The 20,429-nt window shown below is 37.1% G+C and overlaps 3 protein-coding genes and 1 long non-coding RNA gene across 4 annotated transcripts; 2 read left to right on the top strand and 2 right to left on the bottom strand.

The window, feature by feature from the left end:
* Nucleotides 1-2,946: 2,946 nt before the first annotated feature.
* On the top strand, nucleotides 2,947-6,982 carry LOC116004847 (pre-mRNA-splicing factor SLU7-like). The gene is made up of 11 exons (XM_031245025.1): nucleotides 2,947-3,086; nucleotides 3,369-3,460; nucleotides 4,099-4,262; nucleotides 4,417-4,529; nucleotides 4,700-5,113; nucleotides 5,204-5,339; nucleotides 5,430-5,729; nucleotides 5,951-6,167; nucleotides 6,271-6,374; nucleotides 6,496-6,564; nucleotides 6,655-6,982. Exons 2-11 carry the CDS (start codon nucleotides 3,445-3,447, stop codon nucleotides 6,730-6,732), a joined length of 1,611 nt encoding a protein of 536 aa, XP_031100885.1. The 5' UTR covers nucleotides 2,947-3,086; nucleotides 3,369-3,444; the 3' UTR covers nucleotides 6,733-6,982.
* Nucleotides 6,983-8,798: 1,816 nt separating this feature from the next.
* Nucleotides 8,799-11,332, bottom strand: LOC116003896 (legumin A-like). Its single transcript, XM_031243837.1, has 4 exons — nucleotides 11,025-11,332; nucleotides 10,564-10,811; nucleotides 9,812-10,375; nucleotides 8,799-9,393 (listed from the first exon to the last, which is right to left on the bottom strand). The coding sequence occupies exons 1-4, from the start codon at nucleotides 11,317-11,319 to the stop codon at nucleotides 8,983-8,985; spliced, it is 1,518 nt and encodes a 505-aa protein (XP_031099697.1). The 5' UTR covers nucleotides 11,320-11,332; the 3' UTR covers nucleotides 8,799-8,982.
* LOC116003897 lies at nucleotides 10,351-11,858 on the top strand. Its single transcript, XR_004094717.1, has 2 exons — nucleotides 10,351-10,457; nucleotides 10,543-11,858. It is a non-coding gene; the product is annotated as an uncharacterized LOC116003897 (long non-coding RNA).
* Nucleotides 11,859-12,907: 1,049 nt separating this feature from the next.
* Nucleotides 12,908-15,264, bottom strand: LOC116004122 (legumin A-like). Its single transcript, XM_031244054.1, has 4 exons — nucleotides 14,947-15,264; nucleotides 14,475-14,725; nucleotides 13,747-14,307; nucleotides 12,908-13,318 (listed from the first exon to the last, which is right to left on the bottom strand). Exons 1-4 carry the CDS (start codon nucleotides 15,239-15,241, stop codon nucleotides 12,908-12,910), a joined length of 1,518 nt encoding a protein of 505 aa, XP_031099914.1. The 5' UTR covers nucleotides 15,242-15,264.
* Nucleotides 15,265-20,429: the final 5,165 nt, after the last annotated feature.

Below are 20,429 nucleotides of genomic sequence, written 5' to 3'. Positions count from 1 at the left end.
TATATATATATATATATATATATATATATATATATATATATATATATATATATATATATATATATATATATATATATATATATGAACGATTCAGTTGCGGTTAAAACTTTCCGTGCGGTTATGCGGTGATCAATGCTGTTTAAAAGAAATTCTAAACTAATGCACCTTAAGTTTCTAATTCGTGCACCTTAAGGGAAACAATGCACCTTAAAAAAGGAAACCACGCACCTTAAGCTTTAGGTTCACTCACCTTAAGTTTCAACACTCACGCACCTCAAGCATACAAACCACCCACCTTAAACACACAAATCACACACCTTAAAAAGAAAACAACGCACCTTAAGTTTCAACAACTCACCTTAATAAAAAAAAGCCACACACCTTAAGCAAAACAATCACGTACCTTAGCACAAATTAAAAACCACGCACCTTAAGTACAAAAATCACGCACCTTAAGTTTAAAGAAATACTCACATTAAACACAACCTACGCATCTTAAGCACAAAAACCACGCATCTTAAGAAGGAAAACCACGCACCTTAAATTTTGATCTAGATGCAAAAATTATAAAATTGCCACCGCGTTTTTTTTTCCTTTTTTTAAAAAAAAAAAAATTGGTAATCTTGAACGTTGATTTAAGCAAAATCCATGGCTCAAATTTAATCGCACCACCGCACAAGAACTTAATTATATATATATATATATATATATATATATATAGAGAGAGAGAGAGAGAGAGAGAGAGAGAGAGAGAGAAATAGAGACATACAACACTAAAGAGTAAAATAATGTTAAGGGCTCAGTTGCACATTTGCTCCCCTTAGAGAGTGTATTTGACAAATTTTCTACATTTTAAACTGATCACACTCTTATTCCAATGGTCTATATTGCTAATATATACTTCATACTTCAATGATCTACAAGTTTTTAAAAATATTTATACATCAATTTTCACAATAAAATTAATTATATATATAGACCTCTTCTAATCAAATTTTACACCTTGCGACTGTTGATGAAGCTTTTTTTTTTTTTTTAAAATTTTGTCAATGAATTAAATTATTTTAAAAAAATATGTTTTTGGGCATGGAAGCCTTGGAATTTGAACGGTATATAATTTGTTTAATGATAATTAGTTAATCGAATGCTGACAAAGGAAATAATACAGAGGATATGTATTCACGTGTAAATCTGCCTGCACGTACTGCTGTATTGCCTGTCTCGTTGTAACTTGTTGTATACTAACGATAAAGATTGCATTATTTCTTGGGTGTGAGGGCCAACTTAAATTCCTGGCAACACGTTTTTGCATCACCTAGTCATCTAACCTTAATAAATTTAATGATTGATTGAACAGATAGAATGAGGAAAGAGCTTAAACAATAATCAATGATTGATAAATTGCATTTAAAATTAATTTTCAGTGATAGAGTGAAATTTTATACTTTATCAGTTATCACTCTAGATTGGGATTATTGTTCATGCAAAAGTATATAATTTAGTGTTGGATATTACTTTTAGTAGCAAAGTGAGTCTTCAAATCTTGTTACTGAGGTGGGTTTCTTATGCACGTAAAAGTTTACAGTTTCGTGTTGAACGTTGCTTCCAACAACATAGTGGGAGTTTGAACTTTGCCACTAGGTTGAGCTCCTTGTACACGCATAAGTGCATAATTTGGTGTTGAGTTTTGAAGATTGACATGCTCAATTTATCACATTATGAACTTTGAGATGAGTTCATGAGGTCGAGACATTAGTATAAATTAAAGCCCAATTGTTGTTTTTGTTATTATTATTATTATTATTATTATTGCATACTGCATTTGGTATCTTTACTACTATTAAACCAATTCGGATTCAGTTTGATTTGTGTCCTCATAGTTTGATTTTTGTTTGAAGAACCCTTTCATGTTTCTATCAGTTGCATTAGTAATCTACTTACAAGTCGTAGTAATCTAGTATTTTTTATGCGTGATGCGCAAAAATTAGTTGCTCAATATTAGTATTTTATATTAAAAATTTAAATTTATTTAGATTTTAAATGTTTAAATTATAGTAAATAATAATAATAATAATAATAATAATAATAATGTAAAACACTTTTATAGATTTGATATTTATATTTTAAAAAGTAACTAACATATAATTCTAATATATAATGTGCACATATTATTATTATTATGGAAGAATATAAAAAAAATATATGGTGGATACATGTGTATACTAACAATAGTGAAAAGGTCACACTTGTGTGAGACCGTCTTACGGATCCTTATTCGTGAGACGGGTCGGGTCGGGTCAAATCACCATGCAAATGTCATACTTATATGTGCAAATCTCACACTTATATGCTCAAATATAACATTAATCAAAAATACAATTTTTGTTACTTATAAGAGAAAAAGTAATACATTTTTCATAATAATAAGTAATGTTGACAAGTGCCTCTCACTTATAAGGGCAAATATAATACTTTTGAAGAAAAATGTAATACTTTTAAATCGAAATGTAAAAGTATTGTATTTTCCCTTAAAAGTATTATATTTACCCTAATAAGTAACAAAAATTTTATTCCTGATTAGTATTACATTTGAGCATATAAGTATGACATTTGTGCATATAAGTGTTACATTTGCATCTTGACCCGACCAGACCCGACCCGACTCATGGTGAGACGGTCTCACACAAGTTTTTGAAGATAACGGTAGGAGTATATTTGTCTAAAATATTTATAGTACAACTTTTATAGTATAATAATGTATAAAAAAGTTAACGAAAAAAATAGATATAAATGGAAGGTATAACATTCCTTCACACTTATTATTTTTTTTTTTTAGATTTTAGATTTTAGATTTAGATTAGATTTGAGATAATTATATATATAATTTATATTTAATATTTAATTATTATATATAATATATCCCTTGCTCCTTCTGTCCTTCAGGAACCAGTGAACCACGAACCAAATAACCCTAAATCCCCAAATTTGAATAAAATTAAAACCAAATAGTCAACAGAGTCGACACTCGACACTTGGACAGAGACGGACATCGGACCTTACAGCGGCGACTCCGGCGAGGCGGCGAGGTTAGTGCGTACAGCGACTGTGTTTTTCTAGATGTTATACTGTTCTAGCGAGTAGCGACTAGGTGCTGCGTTTTTCTTGCATACTCCGTCGGTCGCGGTTAAAAGAGAAAAATTTTCATTTACGGATCAGCCCGGTAAAGTTGGGCTTCTTAGATATTATTAGGCTTCCGTAAGCCCAAAGAATTCGCGCCGACTTATCTTTCCTAGATGCAGAAGGACACGGATTGACTCCTAAATTCCTAATAACTATCAGGAAAATTGATTCTTCGAAATCTTTTGCAGTTTCTCTCTAGGGCTCATCGATCTTCTTCCGCAATTCACTCTAGATTCGTTTCAATCGTCGTCGTCTCTGCTAATCATGGCTACCGCTTCAGGTTTTCTTTCTCTCCTTTTTCCTTCTTTTGTATATATGCGTGTTCCTTATCACCTTATCAATTTGGTACCTAGATGCCAGTAGACTTGTTTGCGAACTGTGTTTTTAGTTGATTGTTCGGAAGCTTTTTACTTTAGGTTTACTTCAATTTTTTGATATACCCCTAATAAATATCTAGAATTAGATTTCATTTTCGATCAGTTGGTGAATCCCGTTCGTTTTTTCCAGCTTATTTAGCTTCTGCGATTAGGAGGATTTAAAAAAAAATACTACTCCGTACTATTGTTTATTAATTACTCCGAAGTAACTTGTTTTTGAGAGTACTCCGAAGTAACTTGTTAAATTGTGTAAACTTTATTTCCAAATTAATTTTTTGTAGCTTATTTAGCATATCCTACTAGGAGGGTTAATAATAATAATAATAATAATATTATTATTATTAATATTATTATTATTATTAAACTACTTACTATTGTTGTTGAATTACTCCGAAATAACTTTTTAAATTGTGGGAACTGTTTTTTCCAGGTTATGTTTTTGTAGCTTATTTAGCTTCTGTGATTAGGGCATAAAAGTTGTTGATTTTGTTTTTTTTTTTTAATTACTCTGAAATAACATGTTAAATTGTGGGAAATGCAGTTGCATTCAAATCGAGAGAGGACCATAGGAAACAGTTGGAATTGGAAGAGGCAAGAAAGGCCGGGCTTGCACCAGCTGAGCTTGATGAGGATGGAAAAGAAATTAACCCTCACATTCCACAGTATATGTCCTCAGCACCTTGGTATCTCAATGCCGAGAAACCTGTATGTTTTCTTATCTTATGCTGTATTTGACTTGGACTTTGTTTCTCTTTCTCTCTCTTTTTATTTTTTATTTTTTTTTCTTCCTTAGTGATATATGCATTACTTGTTATGGATTAATTATAACTTGCATACATTTGACTTGAATGTTTTTTAGAGCTTAAAACATCAAAGGAAATGGAAGTCGGATCCTAATTACACCAAGTCATGGTACGACAGGGGTGCCAAGATATACCAGGCTGACAAATATAGAAAAGGCGCCTGTGAGAAGTAAGTCAGGCTGCAAATTCTGTTGTTTATTATTTCTTTTTATTTCCAAAATTGTGTTAAGCAGTGGGATACTAGTATAATTCCCTGTTGGTTTTGTGAGGAGTTTTAACTTGTACTTCCACTCTTCTTTTGTTAAAGCTTTTACTAACATTTTGAAATATTTTCTGCAGCTGTGGAGCAATGACCCATACTGCCAAAGCTTGTATGGAAAGGCCTCGTAAACTAGGAGCAAAGTGGACAGGGAAAAGTATTGCCCCAGATGAGAAAATAGAGCAGTTTGAGCTAGATTATGATGGTAAAAGGGACCGCTGGAATGGTTATGATGCTGCTTCTTATGTCCATGTTGTTGATAGATATGAAGCCAGGGATGAAGCTAGAAGGAAATATCTGAAGGACCAGCAGCTTAAGAAGTTGGAGGAGAAAAACAATAATGAAAATCAGGAAGATGATGCTAGCGAAGATGAAGATTTGGAAGATGCTTTGAAGGTAGATGAAACAAAGGTTGATGAAAGTAAGCAGATGGATTTTGCAAAGGTCGAGAAGCGTGTGCGCACTACAGGAGGTGGTAGCACTGGGACTGTCAGGTGAGCTATATATATATACACTATCCCCTGACATGCATCTTCTTAAAAATGCTTAACATCTCAACGCTCTTAATGTTTTTCTCTTTTCAGGAATCTACGTATTCGAGAAGATACTGCCAAATATCTTCTTAATCTCGATGTCAATTCTGCTCACTATGACCCCAAAACCCGGTCCATGCGTGAAGACCCCCTTCCAGATATGGATCCAAATGAGAAGTTCTATGCTGTAAGTTTTGTTTTAAATATTGTTATTTAAAAAAAATAATAGTAATTTGCTTATATTCAAATATTGATTTGTGGTTTGTTTGTGTTATAGGGGGATAACCAAAATAGATTAAGTGGTCAAGCACTGGAGTTCAAGCAGCTCAATATTCATGCTTGGGAATCTTTTGAGAAGGGCCATGACATCCATATGCAAGCAGCTCCCTCCCAAGCTGAATTGCTTTATAAAAATTATAAAGTCAGTAAAGACAAATTGAAGTCCCAGACCAAGGACACCATCATGGAGAAATATGGCAATGCAGCTAGTGATGAAACACTTCCTAGAGAACTTTTACTGGGTCAAAGTGAGAGAGAAGTTGAATATGATCGAACTGGCAGGATTGTGAAGGGACAGGTAATATTTGGAATAAGAGTTTATGAATATGAATTTGACATTTTTACCTTAACTGCATATATGGAAATTCATCTGCATAAACAGTACTAACCCCATTGTCTTATATGGGAAGTTGGGAATGAATAGGAATATGTCATTGCAGCATTTGTGTTTTGCCTGTTGTTTTCTTGAGTGAATAATCTTATTTGGGTCTAACAAGATCAATGCCATTTTGTCTGCAGGAGATGTCCCTTCCTAGGAGCAAATATGAAGAGGATGTTTTCATCAATAATCACACCACTGTTTGGGGTTCCTGGTGGAAGGACCACCAATGGGGTTACAAATGTTGCAAACAGACCATCCGAAACAGTTATTGCACAGGAACAGCTGGAATTGAAGCAGCTGAAGCTGCAGGTGATCTAATGAAGGCCAATATTGCTCGCAAAGAAGCTACAGAAGGTAAGTTAATACTGATCTAATGAGCAGTTGCTCCAAGTTTTATATTATTTGTATATATGTGTGTCCATTTATATATCATCTAAATCGATTATGAATCATCCAGATGCCCATACACCAACTGAGCAGAAGAAACTTGCTACATGGGGAACTGATATACCGGATGATTTGGTTCTGGATGACAAAAAGTTGGCTGAAGCACTCAAAAAGGTATGTGCTTTCACAACCATTTCACGTGCACCGTACACAACCAATCATTTCTCCTTACATGTCGATTTTTATGAATTCAAAAACATCTTTTGATGCATGTTTTACTACGTTGCATAACCAGGAGGATGAAAGGAGAAGAGAAGTGACAGATGAAAGGAAACGGAAATATAATGTGAAGTATGATAATGAGGTATGCTGCTCTCTTCATTTCATTTCTTTTATTCATACCCCATCTCCTCATCCTGTTGTAATCTTGACCATTCATTTAATTGCCTTCCAGGTCACACCCGAAGAAATGGAGGCATATAGGATGAAGAAGATCCACCATGATGATCCAATGAGGGATTTTCTGCATTGAGATGCTTGATAATATGTTATCCTTTAGTTATCTCCTCGAGCCTGATGTAATATTGTCAAATTTGAAGTTGGTTCAAACTCTATCAGTATCATAGGTTTGAGACTAAAATGTTGTGGTTTCTCCTTCCCTTTAAATGTAACAAAAAGATTACTTGTTTCAATCGAAATAGTGAATGTACATATGGACCTCTTGTTCTCATTCTCCATCTTGAATACTAAGAAAATGTTTGAATAAAGTTTATTATTATTATTATTATTATTATTACATATGGATTCTTGTTCTCATTCTCATCTTGACTATGTTAGTATCGGTTCATAATTATTATTGAAGTTCAAATCTATGACTTCTTATAGAGAGTCACTTGATGTTATTAGACCAGAGATTTATTATTATTATAGAATGAATTGTGTAGTATAACTATAAAAACTATCAAATTATTCTTATAGAATGAATTGTGTAGTATAACTATAAAAACTATCAAATTTTTGTTATTAAAACTTTTAGTAGAGATAGAACATGTACAATGAGAGATATAACATGCACAGTAGACTACAAGCAGCGCTTATCCAAAGTTTCCTGGCGCTTCATCTCTGCCCGGAAATTGGATATGAACTCCTCCGCCCTCTCGTTGATTCCGTGCATCTCCGGCGAACCCAGCACGATGGCTTCCCACATATCATCCGCCTCACCGGATCCGCCATCATTCCCCGCCCTGCTGCTACACGCAGCTTCTTGATCATCAACACGATGATCACAATCATCTTTCTTGGCACCCGGAATCTCCGGATGCTCCTTCACCGCCGCCACGGGCTCCACGAATAGCTGGTCTATATACACCGGCGCCGGCTTCTTATAAAAACCGATCCTTTTCGTCGTCTTGAACATAAACTTCTTCCGCTTCGCCCTGCCGGTCAGCTTCGGCCATCGGCCGGAACCGCCTTTCTTGATGATAGCCTTGTCGCCGAACGGTGTTTTCCGCTGCTTCTTGATGACTTTGGAGCGGTTGAGGCGGTGGAGCTTGAAGGGAATCAGCTTGGTGGATAAGAGCTTCAACACCTTCGTGGTGGGAAACAGTCCCTTCAAATTCAGACAAGACATATTTTCCGGCGATCAAGATTGGTCGATCAGAGATGGAATGAAATAAGGTGAAAGAAGAATAAGAGAGAGTTTGTTTCTTTATAGTGGTAGGGGAGGAGTTTGGGGTTAGTTTACTTTGGTAATTCGATTATATAATTTATTCTTACGCAGACAAAACATTGCGTCTTTTATCCGCAGACATCTTCAAATTACAGAGTTTATTAGCTATGGAATATGCATTATTTATAGTAAATAATGAGTTGAAGTGCCATTATCGTCACCCTCCTTTTAGAAGAGGAGGGATCACAAGGAATAAAAGAATAAGCATATATGTGATGAAACATTTTAACAGATGTGTATACAAATTAAAACCTACAACTAGTCTCACTCCTATCAAATCTTAATAACAACTAAGATTCTAAAGGTATATAGTATAGATACCTTTTTGAGAAACCGTGGGCAACAACTTCCCAAAGTTGTTACTGTGTTTTGCAATTTGCAAGATTCTTTTTGCATTTGTAGTGCACTTAGTCTTCAGTATTAGGTGCATCCCGTGTTGCGTAAAAATGAAGCCAAAATCCGTGGCTGCCCCCTTTTAAATTTGTCCGGTAATTACCACTAAATTGTTCACACTATTGGCTAGGAAAGTCGTTTCTTTCTGGGTCATATGGCTAGGAAAGTCGTTTCTGAGTCAGATTGTGAGGAGTTGAGCCAAAATCTGCCACTGATCACTTTTAAATTTGTCAGAATTACCACTAAGTCACTCACACAGTTGCTAGGGAAGCTGTTTCTAGGTCAGATTGCAAGTTAAATTTGTCGGGAATTACCATTAAGTTGTTCATACTGTTGCTAGGGAAGCTGTTTCTAGATCAGATTGCGAGGAGTGGATAGACACTCGGCCTTCGATTCTTGTAAAGATTGTTCAGTCCGATTTAATGAATTAAGATAAGCCATTAAAAAAAAACACATCCAAGCTAAGAGAGAAGATATAGTGCAGAAATGTAGCATTTTATTTATTTATTTATTTGTAGACATAGTTAGGAGCTGAGGGAGGAACAGTACAGTTTCCTGTCTTATTCTAAAATCCATAACTCCATGCCGAAACAAACTGCTTAAACTCTCCGATCCATCCCCGTAGTTGCTTTATTCATTCCGATGTACGTTTTCCGGTTCTTATATGAAAGCAGATCGGCCAGAAGATGACGACCACGGGCTGCTGCTAGAAGCCTGGTAAAACCACACGGAATTCATGTTTTGCTTCAGGCTCTGAGCCTTGGAGCTTGATAGCTCGTAAGAAGCGGCTATAATGTCCGACGGCAGGCCGGCCAGAGTGGAGGTGCGGCCGCTCAGGGTGTTGAACATCGCGTTTTCATTGGTGTTGAATTCCACCCACTCGAACCCTTGCTCGCCGGCTTGTTTCACCACGGCGAAGTTTTGGGGTACCAGGAAGAGTTGGCCTTCTTGGACTTGCTGGTCTAGGATGGTCTCTCCTTGGTGGTTCACGATCTGGACTTGTGCGCTGCCCTTTGTTACGTAGATGAAGCTGTGCGCGTTCATGGTCCATCTTGGTACCACTCCCCAGTTCTGCTCAATGCCACACAATTAAAAGATATTAACTATAGCAGAAGTATTTCTATTCTAATCCTGCCGGGTAACTTTAGTCAGCAAAAGACTGAAGTAAATCAAACTAGATTGTCCTAATAAGCTGAGGTCAGATTCAAACTACTGATCTTGTGATTAAAAGGGAAATTTCTTGTCATTTTGACTGAGTTACTCTTATTTAGTGAATTTGGGAGGAATATGGTTGCACTATGGGCTAGGAACTAGTCAGCCTAGCACGTAGGCGTAGGCTGTCTAAACAGTGCCTTGACTAATTCTGTCGAGTTGAGAGAGTTAATAGAGTTAATTCTGCCAAATTAGTTGAGTTAGGCTCTAATAGCGGCCTAGAGAGCAATTAGGCTGGTCGATTTTTGCAAACAGTGGGAAGGAGACGAGTACATACCCTATTGAGGATTCCGCGGGCGGCGCTGAGGCGGACTTGGCCGAAGATGGGGAGGGTTAAGCTGTTGAGGGTGGTGAAGCGGCCGGCCTGAGGGTCAAAGATGTCGGCTCTTCTAGGGTTGTCGATGTTCTGTCGTACTCTGGCGGTGCACAGCGTTTCCTCAAGGCCGTTGGATGATCCTCCTCCTTGTTTGCGGGTTTGGTGTTGCTCTGATGATGATGATGGCACGATCAACTGAAGATCCCTGTCCACGGTTATGATGTGTCCTCTATCCTCCTGTGATCTCTCTCCCACGATCTTCTGCGCCGTCTCCATGTCCGTGTTCAATGCATCCTTCACGATCTGGACGTCAAATCCGGCCAAAATGTTGCCGTTGTATCCCAACTGTTCCTTCAGCCTCTCCGTCATCAGCTCTTGTCTCCCGCCGTGCTGTTGCTGTCCCTGTCCCTGCTCACGCTGTCCCTGCTGTCCCTGTTCACGTTGTCCTTGCTTTCGTCCCTGTTCTCGCTGTCCTTGCTGGCTGCTTCCCTGGTTTTGTTGCGAGTTTCCGGCCAGGAAGAACCTCTATAAGCAAAACAAACCATAATAATCAGCCACCATTTCAAAATTTGGACTAAATAAATCTCATTTCTGGAATCAGAATAAGGTAAACCAGTTTATTCAGAATCAGAATAAAGGTAAACCAGTTTAGTCTAAGTTATTCATAGCTGATCAATAATGACTAATAATAGGTTGAATTTGTGGTTACGTACGAGAGGATTGGCGTCAAGCTGGTTAGCATCGTTTGAGGTGTCCTGAAGAACGACCAGGACAGTTTGTTCGTTGCCGCTGTTGAAGAGCCAGTGAACTGCGCTCTCAGGGAAGACAATAATGTCGCCCTGCTTGTAGCTGCCAATCTTCTGGTGCCTGTCAAGGAAGCTAGAGCCACCTTGTTCGGATTGCTGGAACGACTGGTACGTCTCTGCGCAGCCCGGAACCACTATTCCAAACTCTCCCTGCCCTGTTATTGAAAATGGCAAAAAATACAAGAAGATATGTCAGCATAAGGAATCAATTCACCTTAATTGAGACCAGATCTCATGACCTCCCATATAGAAGAGGTCATTATGCTATAGAAGAGGTCATTATGCTGCCATCTGACTATAAGGTGCTTGCCAGGTCTAAATACACTCAATAAGATTAATAGCAAAGAGTAGTTCTAAAGATGACGTTCCTTGTTCGACATAGGCGACGAGGGGGGCGTTGGTGTAGGAAGGCAAGAGGAGGCCTCTAGGCTGGATGATGTGGCGGTAGAGATGGGCCCCGCCGCACTGGAACTGCTGATTGTAGGGGTCCCAGAACTCGGTGACGCCGCCCTCGGCCTGGATGCGGAGGGTGGGCTCGAAGGCGTTGATTTGGCGGAACTGGCACTCGTTGGGGCTCTGCTGGTAGCTCTGCCGCGCAAAGCAGCCATTGAAGAGCACCAGGAAGGTGAGGGAGAGAGAAAGCCAAGCAGAAGATCTCGCCATTTTTTGTTGAAAGCTTAGAGGGATTGAATTGAAATGGAGATGTGATGGTGAGAAGTGGCGAGGGGAAAACGCGGTATATATAGGGGAGATGGGAGGCTTTGGAGTTGACACATAGGGGGAGAGGGAGATGACATTTTGCAGTTTGCATGTCCTTCAAACCTCTCTTGCGTTACACCTCATTGTTGTTGCATTGCATGGCGAAGTGCGTGGCTAAATAGCTCTGAGAATGCATTCCAGCAGGGCATGCATGACAGCAGCTCATCATTTTGTTTGTAAGTGATTCACCTCAAAATCCCCACATTTCAGCTGGACAAAATTGTAGATAAATAGATAACGTTCATTCGGTGATCTTTCAGGTAGGAGGATTAATATTTGGTGTTCACAATCAATCCATTAACTCTTAATCTATTACTAGTATAGAGTATAAATTAAACTAATCTATTCATGCAAATTTTAATGTATGATATGATCATCCTTCATTCCTTCTAAATCTTGTATTCTTCTCAACTCATTATCAATCTTTGATAGACTTCACTTGATACATGGGAGTAATGAGTGTTTAAATAGCTCTCTTTCAAAAGAATAATATATATGTAGTTAGATTTTAAATTAGTTAAAATTTAATAATGTAACTATATATATATGTAATATTGAGACCTTCTAATTATATAATTGTCCATGTGTAAATGGCAATGGTGGAGTATTCGGAGGGCTGATTCTTGTTTGCCGAGAAACTTGATTATGGACTAAAATATGAACTTTTTAAAAATTGGATAAAAATAAAGAAAGTAATAATAGCTTTACCATTTTCTAAGGGAATAAATACATTACATATACAGTACAAAGCTGAATACATGCCTGGCTTTTACCAATATATACATACATATAGAGTACACAACTGCAAATTCCTTCCCTTCTCGTACAGCTTATAATCCTTATATGCATACATCTCCTCTCCTTCTGCACCATTATATTTTTACTCCTTCAACTCTTCTACTTCAATTTTATTTTCTCAAATTTGCACATCTCCTCATTCCTAGTTTTCTCACAACTAATCAAGAAGCAAATAACTCACGTAGTATCATTTTTCAGCTAGTGACAAATTTTTTGGCGACCAAACATTTTTTTAGCAATGATACATTTTACGTGGCAAAGACATATTAATTTTTGTAACGGCATTCAGGTGGTGGTAGCACATATATAATACTTTTTCGGCAATCTTTGGCTATGTACTTATATATTTTTAGTTAATTTATATTATATAGTTTTGTATGGGTGAATTAAGTTTGCAGTAATTTTATATATTGGTAGTGTGCCTAACACTATTTATAAAAATTTAGTATTGTAAAACTACATATTTGTTGAATTAAAAATGAAAATGGTAATAAAAATATAGTTTTAGACTAATGAATCATGATTGTGGAAAAAGTGAAAACGATAATTGTATTATAGTTTTAGGAGCTGAGGGAGGAACAGTACAGTTTCCTGTCTTATTCTAAAATCCATAATTGTATGCCGAAACAAACTTGCTAAAACTCTCCGATCCATCCCCGTAGTTTTATTCATTCGGATGTACGTTTTCCGGTTCTTATATGAAAGCAGATCGGCCAGAAGATGATGACCACGGGCTGCTGCTGGAAGCCTGGTAAAACCACACGGAATTCATGTTTTGCTTCAGGCTCTGAGCCTTGGAGCTTGATAGGTCGTAAGAAGCGGCGATAATGTCGGCCGGCAGGCCGGCGAGAGTGGAGGTGCGGCCGCTCAGGGTGTTGAACATGGCGTTTTCGTTGGTGTTGAATTCCACCCACTCGAACCCTTGGTCGCCGGCCTGTTTCACCACGGCGAAGTTCTGGGGTACGAGGAAGAGTTGGCCTTCTTGGACTTGCTGGTCTAGGATGGTTTCTCCCTCGTGGTTCACGATCTGGACTTGTGCGCTGCCCTTTGTCACGTAGATGAAGCTGTGCGCGTTCATGCACCATTTTGGTACCACTCCCCAGTTCTGCACAATGTCACACAATTAAAAGATATTAACTAGAAGTATTTCTATTTGAATCCCGCCTCCTGACTTTAACCAGCAAAAGATTGAAGTAAATCAGTCTAAATTGTCCTAATCAGCTCAAACTGAGAATCAAAATAGTAACCTTTTGATTACCAAGCAGATTTCTTGTCATCTTAGCTAGTTACCCTTATTTTGTGAATTTGGGAGGAGCATGATTGCAGTAGGCTCTAGATGCTAGTTCAACGGTAGACTAGCACCTAGGACATTGACTAACTCTACCTAGTTAGAAGAGTTAACTCTACAGAATTTGACAAAGTCAGTTGAGTTAGGCGCGGTTGCCTATAGAGCAATTCACCTGTGTCTAGGCTCCTAGCATGTAAGGGTGTCTAGGCTGTCAGATTTTTGCAATAGTGGGGGAGAGGACATACCCTGTTGAGGATTCCGCGGGCGGCGCTGAGGCGGACTTGGCCGAAGATGGGGAGGGTTAAGCTGTTGAGGGTGGTGAAGCGGCCGGCCTGAGGGTCATAGATGTCGGCTCTTCTAGGGTTGTCGATGTTCTGTCGTACTCTGGCGGTGCACAGCGTTTCCTCGAGGCCATTAGATGATCCTCCTCCTTGTTTGCGGGTCTGGTGTTGCTCCTCCGACCTTGACGACGACGATGATGATGATGGCACGATCAACTGAAGATCCCTGTCCACGGTTATGATGTGTCCTCTATCCTCCTGTGATCTCTCTCCCACGATCTTCTGCGCCGTCTCCATGTCCGTGTTCAATGCATCCTTCACAATCTGGACGTCAAATCCGGCCAAAATGTTGCCGTTGTATCCCAACTGTTCCCTCAGCCTCTCCGTCATCAGCTCTTGTTTCCCGCCGTGCTGTCCCTGCTCACGCTGTCCCTGTTCACGTTGTCCTTGCTTTCGTCCCTGTTCACGCTGTCCTTGCTGGCTGCTTCCCTGGCTTTGTTGCGAGTTTCCGGCCAGGAAGAACCTCTGTAACCAAAACAAACCATAATAATCAGCCACTATTCCCCCCGAATGTGCACTAAATAAATCTAGCTTCTAATAAAGGATCAGAATAAGATAAATCAGTTTAGTCTCATTTTTGAGAATAAGATAAACTAGTTTAGTACTGATAGGTTAAATTTGTGGTTACGTACGAGAGGATTAGCGTCAAGCTGGTTAGCATCGTTTGAGGTGTCCTGAAGGACAATGAGAACAGTTTGTTCGTTGCCGCTATTGAAGAGCCAGTGAACTGCGCTCTCAGGGAAGACAATAATGTCGCCCTGTTTGTAGCTGCCAATCTTCTGGTGCCTGTCAAGGAAGCTAGAGCCACCTTGTTGTTCAGATTGTTGGAACGACTGGTACGTCTCTGCGCAGCCCGGAACCACAATTCCAAACTCTCCTTGCCCTGTTCAAAATGGCAAAAAATACAAGAATATATGTTATATTAGCTAGATCTCATGACCTCATACGGGGAGAGTCACTATATGACATTTGAGCCTCCACTGAGGTTAGATCTCGTAACCTCCTAGTTATTATATGACATCTGAGTACAATGTGCTTGACAGAAATATGTCAGTCCAAAGACAATCAATAAGATTAATAGCAAAGAGTAGTTCTAAATTAAACCTTGTTGGACGTAGGCGACGAGGGGGGCGTTGGTGTAGGAAGGCAAGAGGAGGCCTCGGGGCTGAATGATGTGGCGGTAGAGATGGGCGCCGCCGCACTGGAACTGCTGATTGTAGGGGTCCCAGAACTCGGTGACGCCGCCCTCGGCCTGGATGCGGAGGGTGGGCTCGAAGGCGTTGATTTGGCGGAACTGACACTCGTTGGGGCTCTGCTGGTAGCTCTGCCGCGCAAAGCAGCCATTGAAGAGCACCAGGAAGGTGAGGGAGAGAGAAAGGAAAGCAGAAGATCTCGCCATTTTTTGTTGAAAGCTTAGAGGAATATAATTGAAATGGAGATGTGATGGTGAGAAGTGGCGAGGGGAAACCGCGGTATATATAGGGGAGATGGAGTTGAGACATAGGGGGAGATGTGGGGGAGAGGGAGATGACATTTTGCAGTTTGCATGTTTTCAAACCTCTCTTGCGTTACACCTCATTATTGTTGCATTGCATGACTATGTGCGTGGCTAAATTGCTCTGAGAATGCATTCCAGCAGGGCAGCAGCTCATCTTTTTGTTTGTATGTATGTGATCTCACCTCAAAGCCTTAGATGGATGGATTACTTAGCTTGATTCAGTGTTCTTTGGCTGGGAGAATTAATATTTGGTGCTCACAATGAGTTCATTATAAATCCTGTTATGATAATACGCTTACCACCTAAAAGGGTTAGTCTTCAAGTTCCCACCCAAAGAACACTGAAATGAGCTGAGCTGAGTCTGGAGAATGGTGATTGTTTTGTTGGATGAGTCATGGACTCATGGTCAATACCAAGGAGTTGAGGGATTATAGATATGGAAGAAGTAAATTGTACGGTTAGTCTTCAAGTTCCCACCCTTTGTTTGTACCATCTGTACATAAGGCTAGAGTCTTTATCACATTTATAGTTAAATCAAAGTTTTAGAATGATCAATCGAACCAATTGAATTAGCTCCGTGGGCCGGGGCAAGACCAAGGCTTATTAAATATTATTTAGGCATCATCAAACATGACACATATATACTCAATATAAGGCAATCCTATAGAGTTTATTATCAAAATGGTCCATCGACTATTGCGAAATTATCAATTTGGTCCTCAACAATTTTTCTTGACCAATTAAGTCCCTCGACTTTGAAAAATTTAACCAATTTAGTCCTCCGTTTATTTTTCCGTTAATATCCGTTAAATCAGGACCAAATTGGTAATTTTGCTATAGTCAGGGGACCATTTAAGTGAAAAATTAAGGGATAAACTACAATAAAGCCATCGTACTATTTGGGAACAAGTAATTAGGTCATCCAATTCAAATAACCCCCAAATAAGGCATTGAACTCAGGAAAATAAAGCAATTGAGCCACTGCAACTCAAAAAAAAAAAAAAGCAATTAACCCATTTTTTAAATTTTCGGTGATAAATTCCGTCACCGACGACCATTTCCGGCAACCGGCGGTTTCTGGTCGCCTTCTTCTGGGGAAGGCGACCATTTTTGGTCGCCCTCGCCATAAATGGCAACCGGCGGCGACCACTGAAAATGATTGTCGATGCCGAAATTTGTCGCCGAAAATTTTTAAAATGGGTTAATTGCTCTTTTTTTTTCGGTTTTAGTCGCTCAATTGCTTTATTTTTTTGAGTTCAATGATTTATTTGGGGTTATTTGAGTTGGATGACCTAATTGCTTGTTTCCAAATAGTAGATGACTTATTTGTATTTTATCCAAAAAATTAATTACCAATTTGGTCCCTTGACTATAGCAAAATTACCAATTTAGTCCTGATTTAACGGATGTTTAACAGAAAAATAAACGGAGGACCAAATTGGTTAAATTTTTCAAAGTCGAGGGACTTATTGGTCAAGAAAAATTATTGAGGACCAAATTGGTAATTTCGCAATAGTCGAGGGACCATTTTGGTAATAAACTCAATCCTATATATTATTATCATCAATACAATTGCGAATTTCCTAATAGTCAAGCACCTTTTCATAATTATTATTTCCTGCATCTCTTATCACCATCCCCTTCCATGGCAAAACTCAATTTGTGTTGGGTCTGGAACAAATTAAAAAAAAAAAATTGAAATGTAAAAAATAGAGCTTCAAGATGATGAAGGCCAAAAAGAATTTCAATTCAAACCAAAAAAAAAAAAAAAAAAAAAAGAGCTTAGGACCGATTATATTTTGCATATGTAGTAGGGAAATAAGGATTCTATTACTATTATACTTATGTTAAAATAGGGCTTTTATAAATTTCCATTACTCTTTAACCAAAACCTAATGGTGAGGATCTCAATTAATAATGAGATTAATTAAATTGTAGTCTTTAATAATTAAAATAGAATATTATTTTTCTATAAATAAAATGAATGAATGTTTATCGATTTCATATATATACGGGCACAACCTAAAGATTGGAAGAAATTATATATCAATTAACCAAAGGAACCGAGAGGATTCATACATGAATTCAAATCTAATAACCATTCTTGTGAATTAAACAAGAATTAAGACCCAATATTTTCTCATCCTCATAATATATTGATATCGATCTCAGTCCAATCAAGTACACAAGTCCGTGGCCTTGCTTTATAAAGGATTTTTTGGAATAACTTTTATCTTTTTGATTGACTTTAGTATATGTGTTTGGTAAATGATTTTGAGACATGTTTTTTAAAAAAAAAAAATAAATCCAAAAAGCTGATTTTGAAAAAGATCTTTTTCACTTGTCTTTGTAAGAATAAATTATCAAATTCCTTTAATACCTTACTTTTCTTATCAAATTGTAAGATTCTTAGCTTTCTCCTCATTTTGTGGACTTTTTTTTTTTTTGATTCAAATGGGAGGGGGACCCCGAGGGAAACAAGACTAATTGTTTTCCCTCACTTGATGAGTACTGGTGTAAAAATGAACATTAAATGTTGTTTAATATTTACCTTTATCATTATAAAAATAATTATTAAAAGATATATATTTTGTTGTAAAAGTATTTATCGATAATTAATAAATTATTGTTATAAAATATATTCATATTTTTAAAAGTCATTTTTTACGTTACAATGATTACTTGTTATTTTAAGGTTAATAACTAATTTTACTAAATACTTATTTACAAATAGCTAATGCTATTTTCAGGTGTTTAGCTAACATAATAAGTTAATTAGCATCTCACAACTAACACAATCTGCATGTCCCGTAGTACCACCCTATCTTTAAAGGCAAATTATTGTGTGGCCTATATCAAATTTTTTCCGATGAAGTTTCATGTTAAATATTGTTGTGTCCTATTTTAGTACCACACTATCTATCTCTAAAGGTAAATTATTGTGTAGATCATGATCTACATAGCTTTATGATTATGAATGCAATATACATTTTTAATATATTAAAAGAGCACGTTATTTGTATATTGAGTGTACATTATTTGATAATATATAAAAAGTCCATGCATTTTAAATAATGCACGTACTTTATATATACAAATAATGTACTTTTTGTATATTTTAAAAATGTATTTTTTTATTTATAGTTCACACAAATGTGTGGACCACGGATAGGGGTGGGAATAGGCCAGACCCTTTCATAGGGGCCTACGGCCTGGCCTACTTAGGGCCTAGCCTGGTCTAGCCTATTTAATAAAAAGGCCAGGCCTAGGCTTAATTAGAAGCCTATTTAGTTAAACGGGCCTATACCTATATTTAAAAGCCTAGCCTACAAGCCCGCAGGACTAGACTATTTATATATATATATTATAATATTTATATTTAATATTTAATTATTATATATTACATTTTATATATATATATATATATATATATATATATATATATATATATATATATATATATATATATATATATATATATATATATATATATATATATATATATATATATATAACCTACAACCCTAATTTCCAATACCCAAATCCCAAATACGACTTACTAATTAGTAAACAGTGTTAGATATTACTAGTTACTATTGCTATTATGCTAAATTGCTAATAATTAGTATTACTATTTACTAGCAATAATTATGCTAGTCGTTTAGTGTTTACAGTTTACTAGCAATGAGTAAAGTAGTAATACTAATGTAATATGAGCCTACTAGTAATTGCTTGCAGGATTTATAGATTTGTAGTAATACTAGTAATTGCTTGCAGGATTTATAGATTTGTAGTAATACTAGTAATTAGTAAACAATGCATTGTTGAATTTTGTATTACGAACTTTTACTTATTAAACTTGTGATGTTGGATATTGTATTATGAAATATGAACTTATGATTTTGTCATTCATTATGAAATATGAATTTAGGTATTTTTTTTAAAAAAATTTTTACAGGTATACTTTAAAATGTAGGCCATAAATAGGTTCAAGACCTATTTAAATAGGCTCAAAGCCTATTTAGGATCTATTTTGAAGCCTTTTTAAAGGCCTATATGTTAAATAGGCTTTTAAAAAGGCTTTAGACCAGACCAGGCCAACTGTAGGTTCAGGCTTGAGCCTAAAAAAAGCCTACATATAGGCTCAGGCCCAGGCCCAGGCTTTAGATTTCCATAGCAGGCCCAAGCCTAATTTTCTAAAGCTTGGCTCAACCTAACCTATTTCCACCCCTAACCACGGAATAATGGTTGATCTCTAAATTAATACTTGGTTTAAGTTAACAGTGGAGCCCATTTATACAATCAATAAAATTATGAACAGCCCCAAAAATATTACGAGTTGTTATGCCGTGGACCCAGATCCACCTTATTCACATACACTATATTCTACATTCACAATTTGTAAACTTCACATTCACACATTACATGATTATATGTTTAGTAACTATATTACCACTGTTATGCATTCACACATTCAAAACTCTTTATTCACAGGTCCTATACTCCATATTCACAACTTGAGAACTCTACATTCACACATTACAGTGCTACAAGTTATTAGAACTTCTTAACTCTATTACAGATTCACACATGCATAACTTTACATTCACGATTTCTATACTCCATATTCACAATTTGAAACCTCCACATTCACACATTTCTGGGCAACTATATATTCACACAATCATAAATCTACATTCACGATTTCTATACTCTACATCCACACTTTGAAACCTCTACATTCACACATTTTTTGACAACTCTATATTCAGCAATATGTTTACTAATTTTTATTTTTTTTAAAAAAAAAGACAAAAACGACGTAGTTTTGGACCCAGGTCCACCTTGCAAGGTGTACCTGGATCCACAGCATAATTTGCCTCAGATAAGAGCTATTCTAACACATTGTTTCCAGTATCCTACTCTACCATAACACTAGCTAATATATTTAAGAGTGATGATGATGAGTTGAAGAATTCAAGATGCACAAGGAAGCTAAGCTGCAGCCTGCAGGGCTTTAAAGCATATATGGATACATACACACACTTACAAACAAATAGATCAGCTAGGTGCTAGCTGTACTGCATGC

Source organism: Ipomoea triloba, chromosome 14 (genome assembly GCF_003576645.1).
Source record: "Ipomoea triloba cultivar NCNSP0323 chromosome 14, ASM357664v1".
Taxonomy (NCBI): domain Eukaryota; kingdom Viridiplantae; phylum Streptophyta; class Magnoliopsida; order Solanales; family Convolvulaceae; genus Ipomoea; species Ipomoea triloba.
Note: the sequence above shows the minus strand (reverse complement) of the source record. Positions and strands in the feature narration are given on the sequence as shown.

What these genes read in the sequence shown, in the direction of transcription:
- LOC116004847 (XM_031245025.1), top strand. An exon ending in AGAAAAGGCGCCTGTGAGAA is followed by an intron (nt 4,530 to 4,699) that starts GTAAGTCAGGCT and finishes TATTTTCTGCAG; the next exon opens with CTGTGGAGCAATGACCCATA. An exon ending in TCGCAAAGAAGCTACAGAAG is followed by an intron (nt 6,168 to 6,270) that starts GTAAGTTAATAC and finishes TGAATCATCCAG; the next exon opens with ATGCCCATACACCAACTGAG.
- LOC116003896 (XM_031243837.1), bottom strand. Translation starts at nt 11,319, where the DNA reads ATGGCGAGATCTTCTGCTTGGCTTTCTCTCTCCCTCACCTTCCTGGTG. An exon ending in AGCTTGACGCCAATCCTCTC is followed by an intron (nt 10,376 to 10,563) that starts GTACGTAACCAC and finishes TTTTGCTTATAG; the next exon opens with AGGTTCTTCCTGGCCGGAAA. An exon ending in CCCGCGGAATCCTCAATAGG is followed by an intron (nt 9,394 to 9,811) that starts GTATGTACTCGT and finishes GGCATTGAGCAG; the next exon opens with AACTGGGGAGTGGTACCAAG.
- LOC116004122 (XM_031244054.1), bottom strand. Translation starts at nt 15,241, where the DNA reads ATGGCGAGATCTTCTGCTTTCCTTTCTCTCTCCCTCACCTTCCTGGTG. An exon ending in AGCTTGACGCTAATCCTCTC is followed by an intron (nt 14,308 to 14,474) that starts GTACGTAACCAC and finishes TTTTGGTTACAG; the next exon opens with AGGTTCTTCCTGGCCGGAAA. An exon ending in CCCGCGGAATCCTCAACAGG is followed by an intron (nt 13,319 to 13,746) that starts GTATGTCCTCTC and finishes GACATTGTGCAG; the next exon opens with AACTGGGGAGTGGTACCAAA.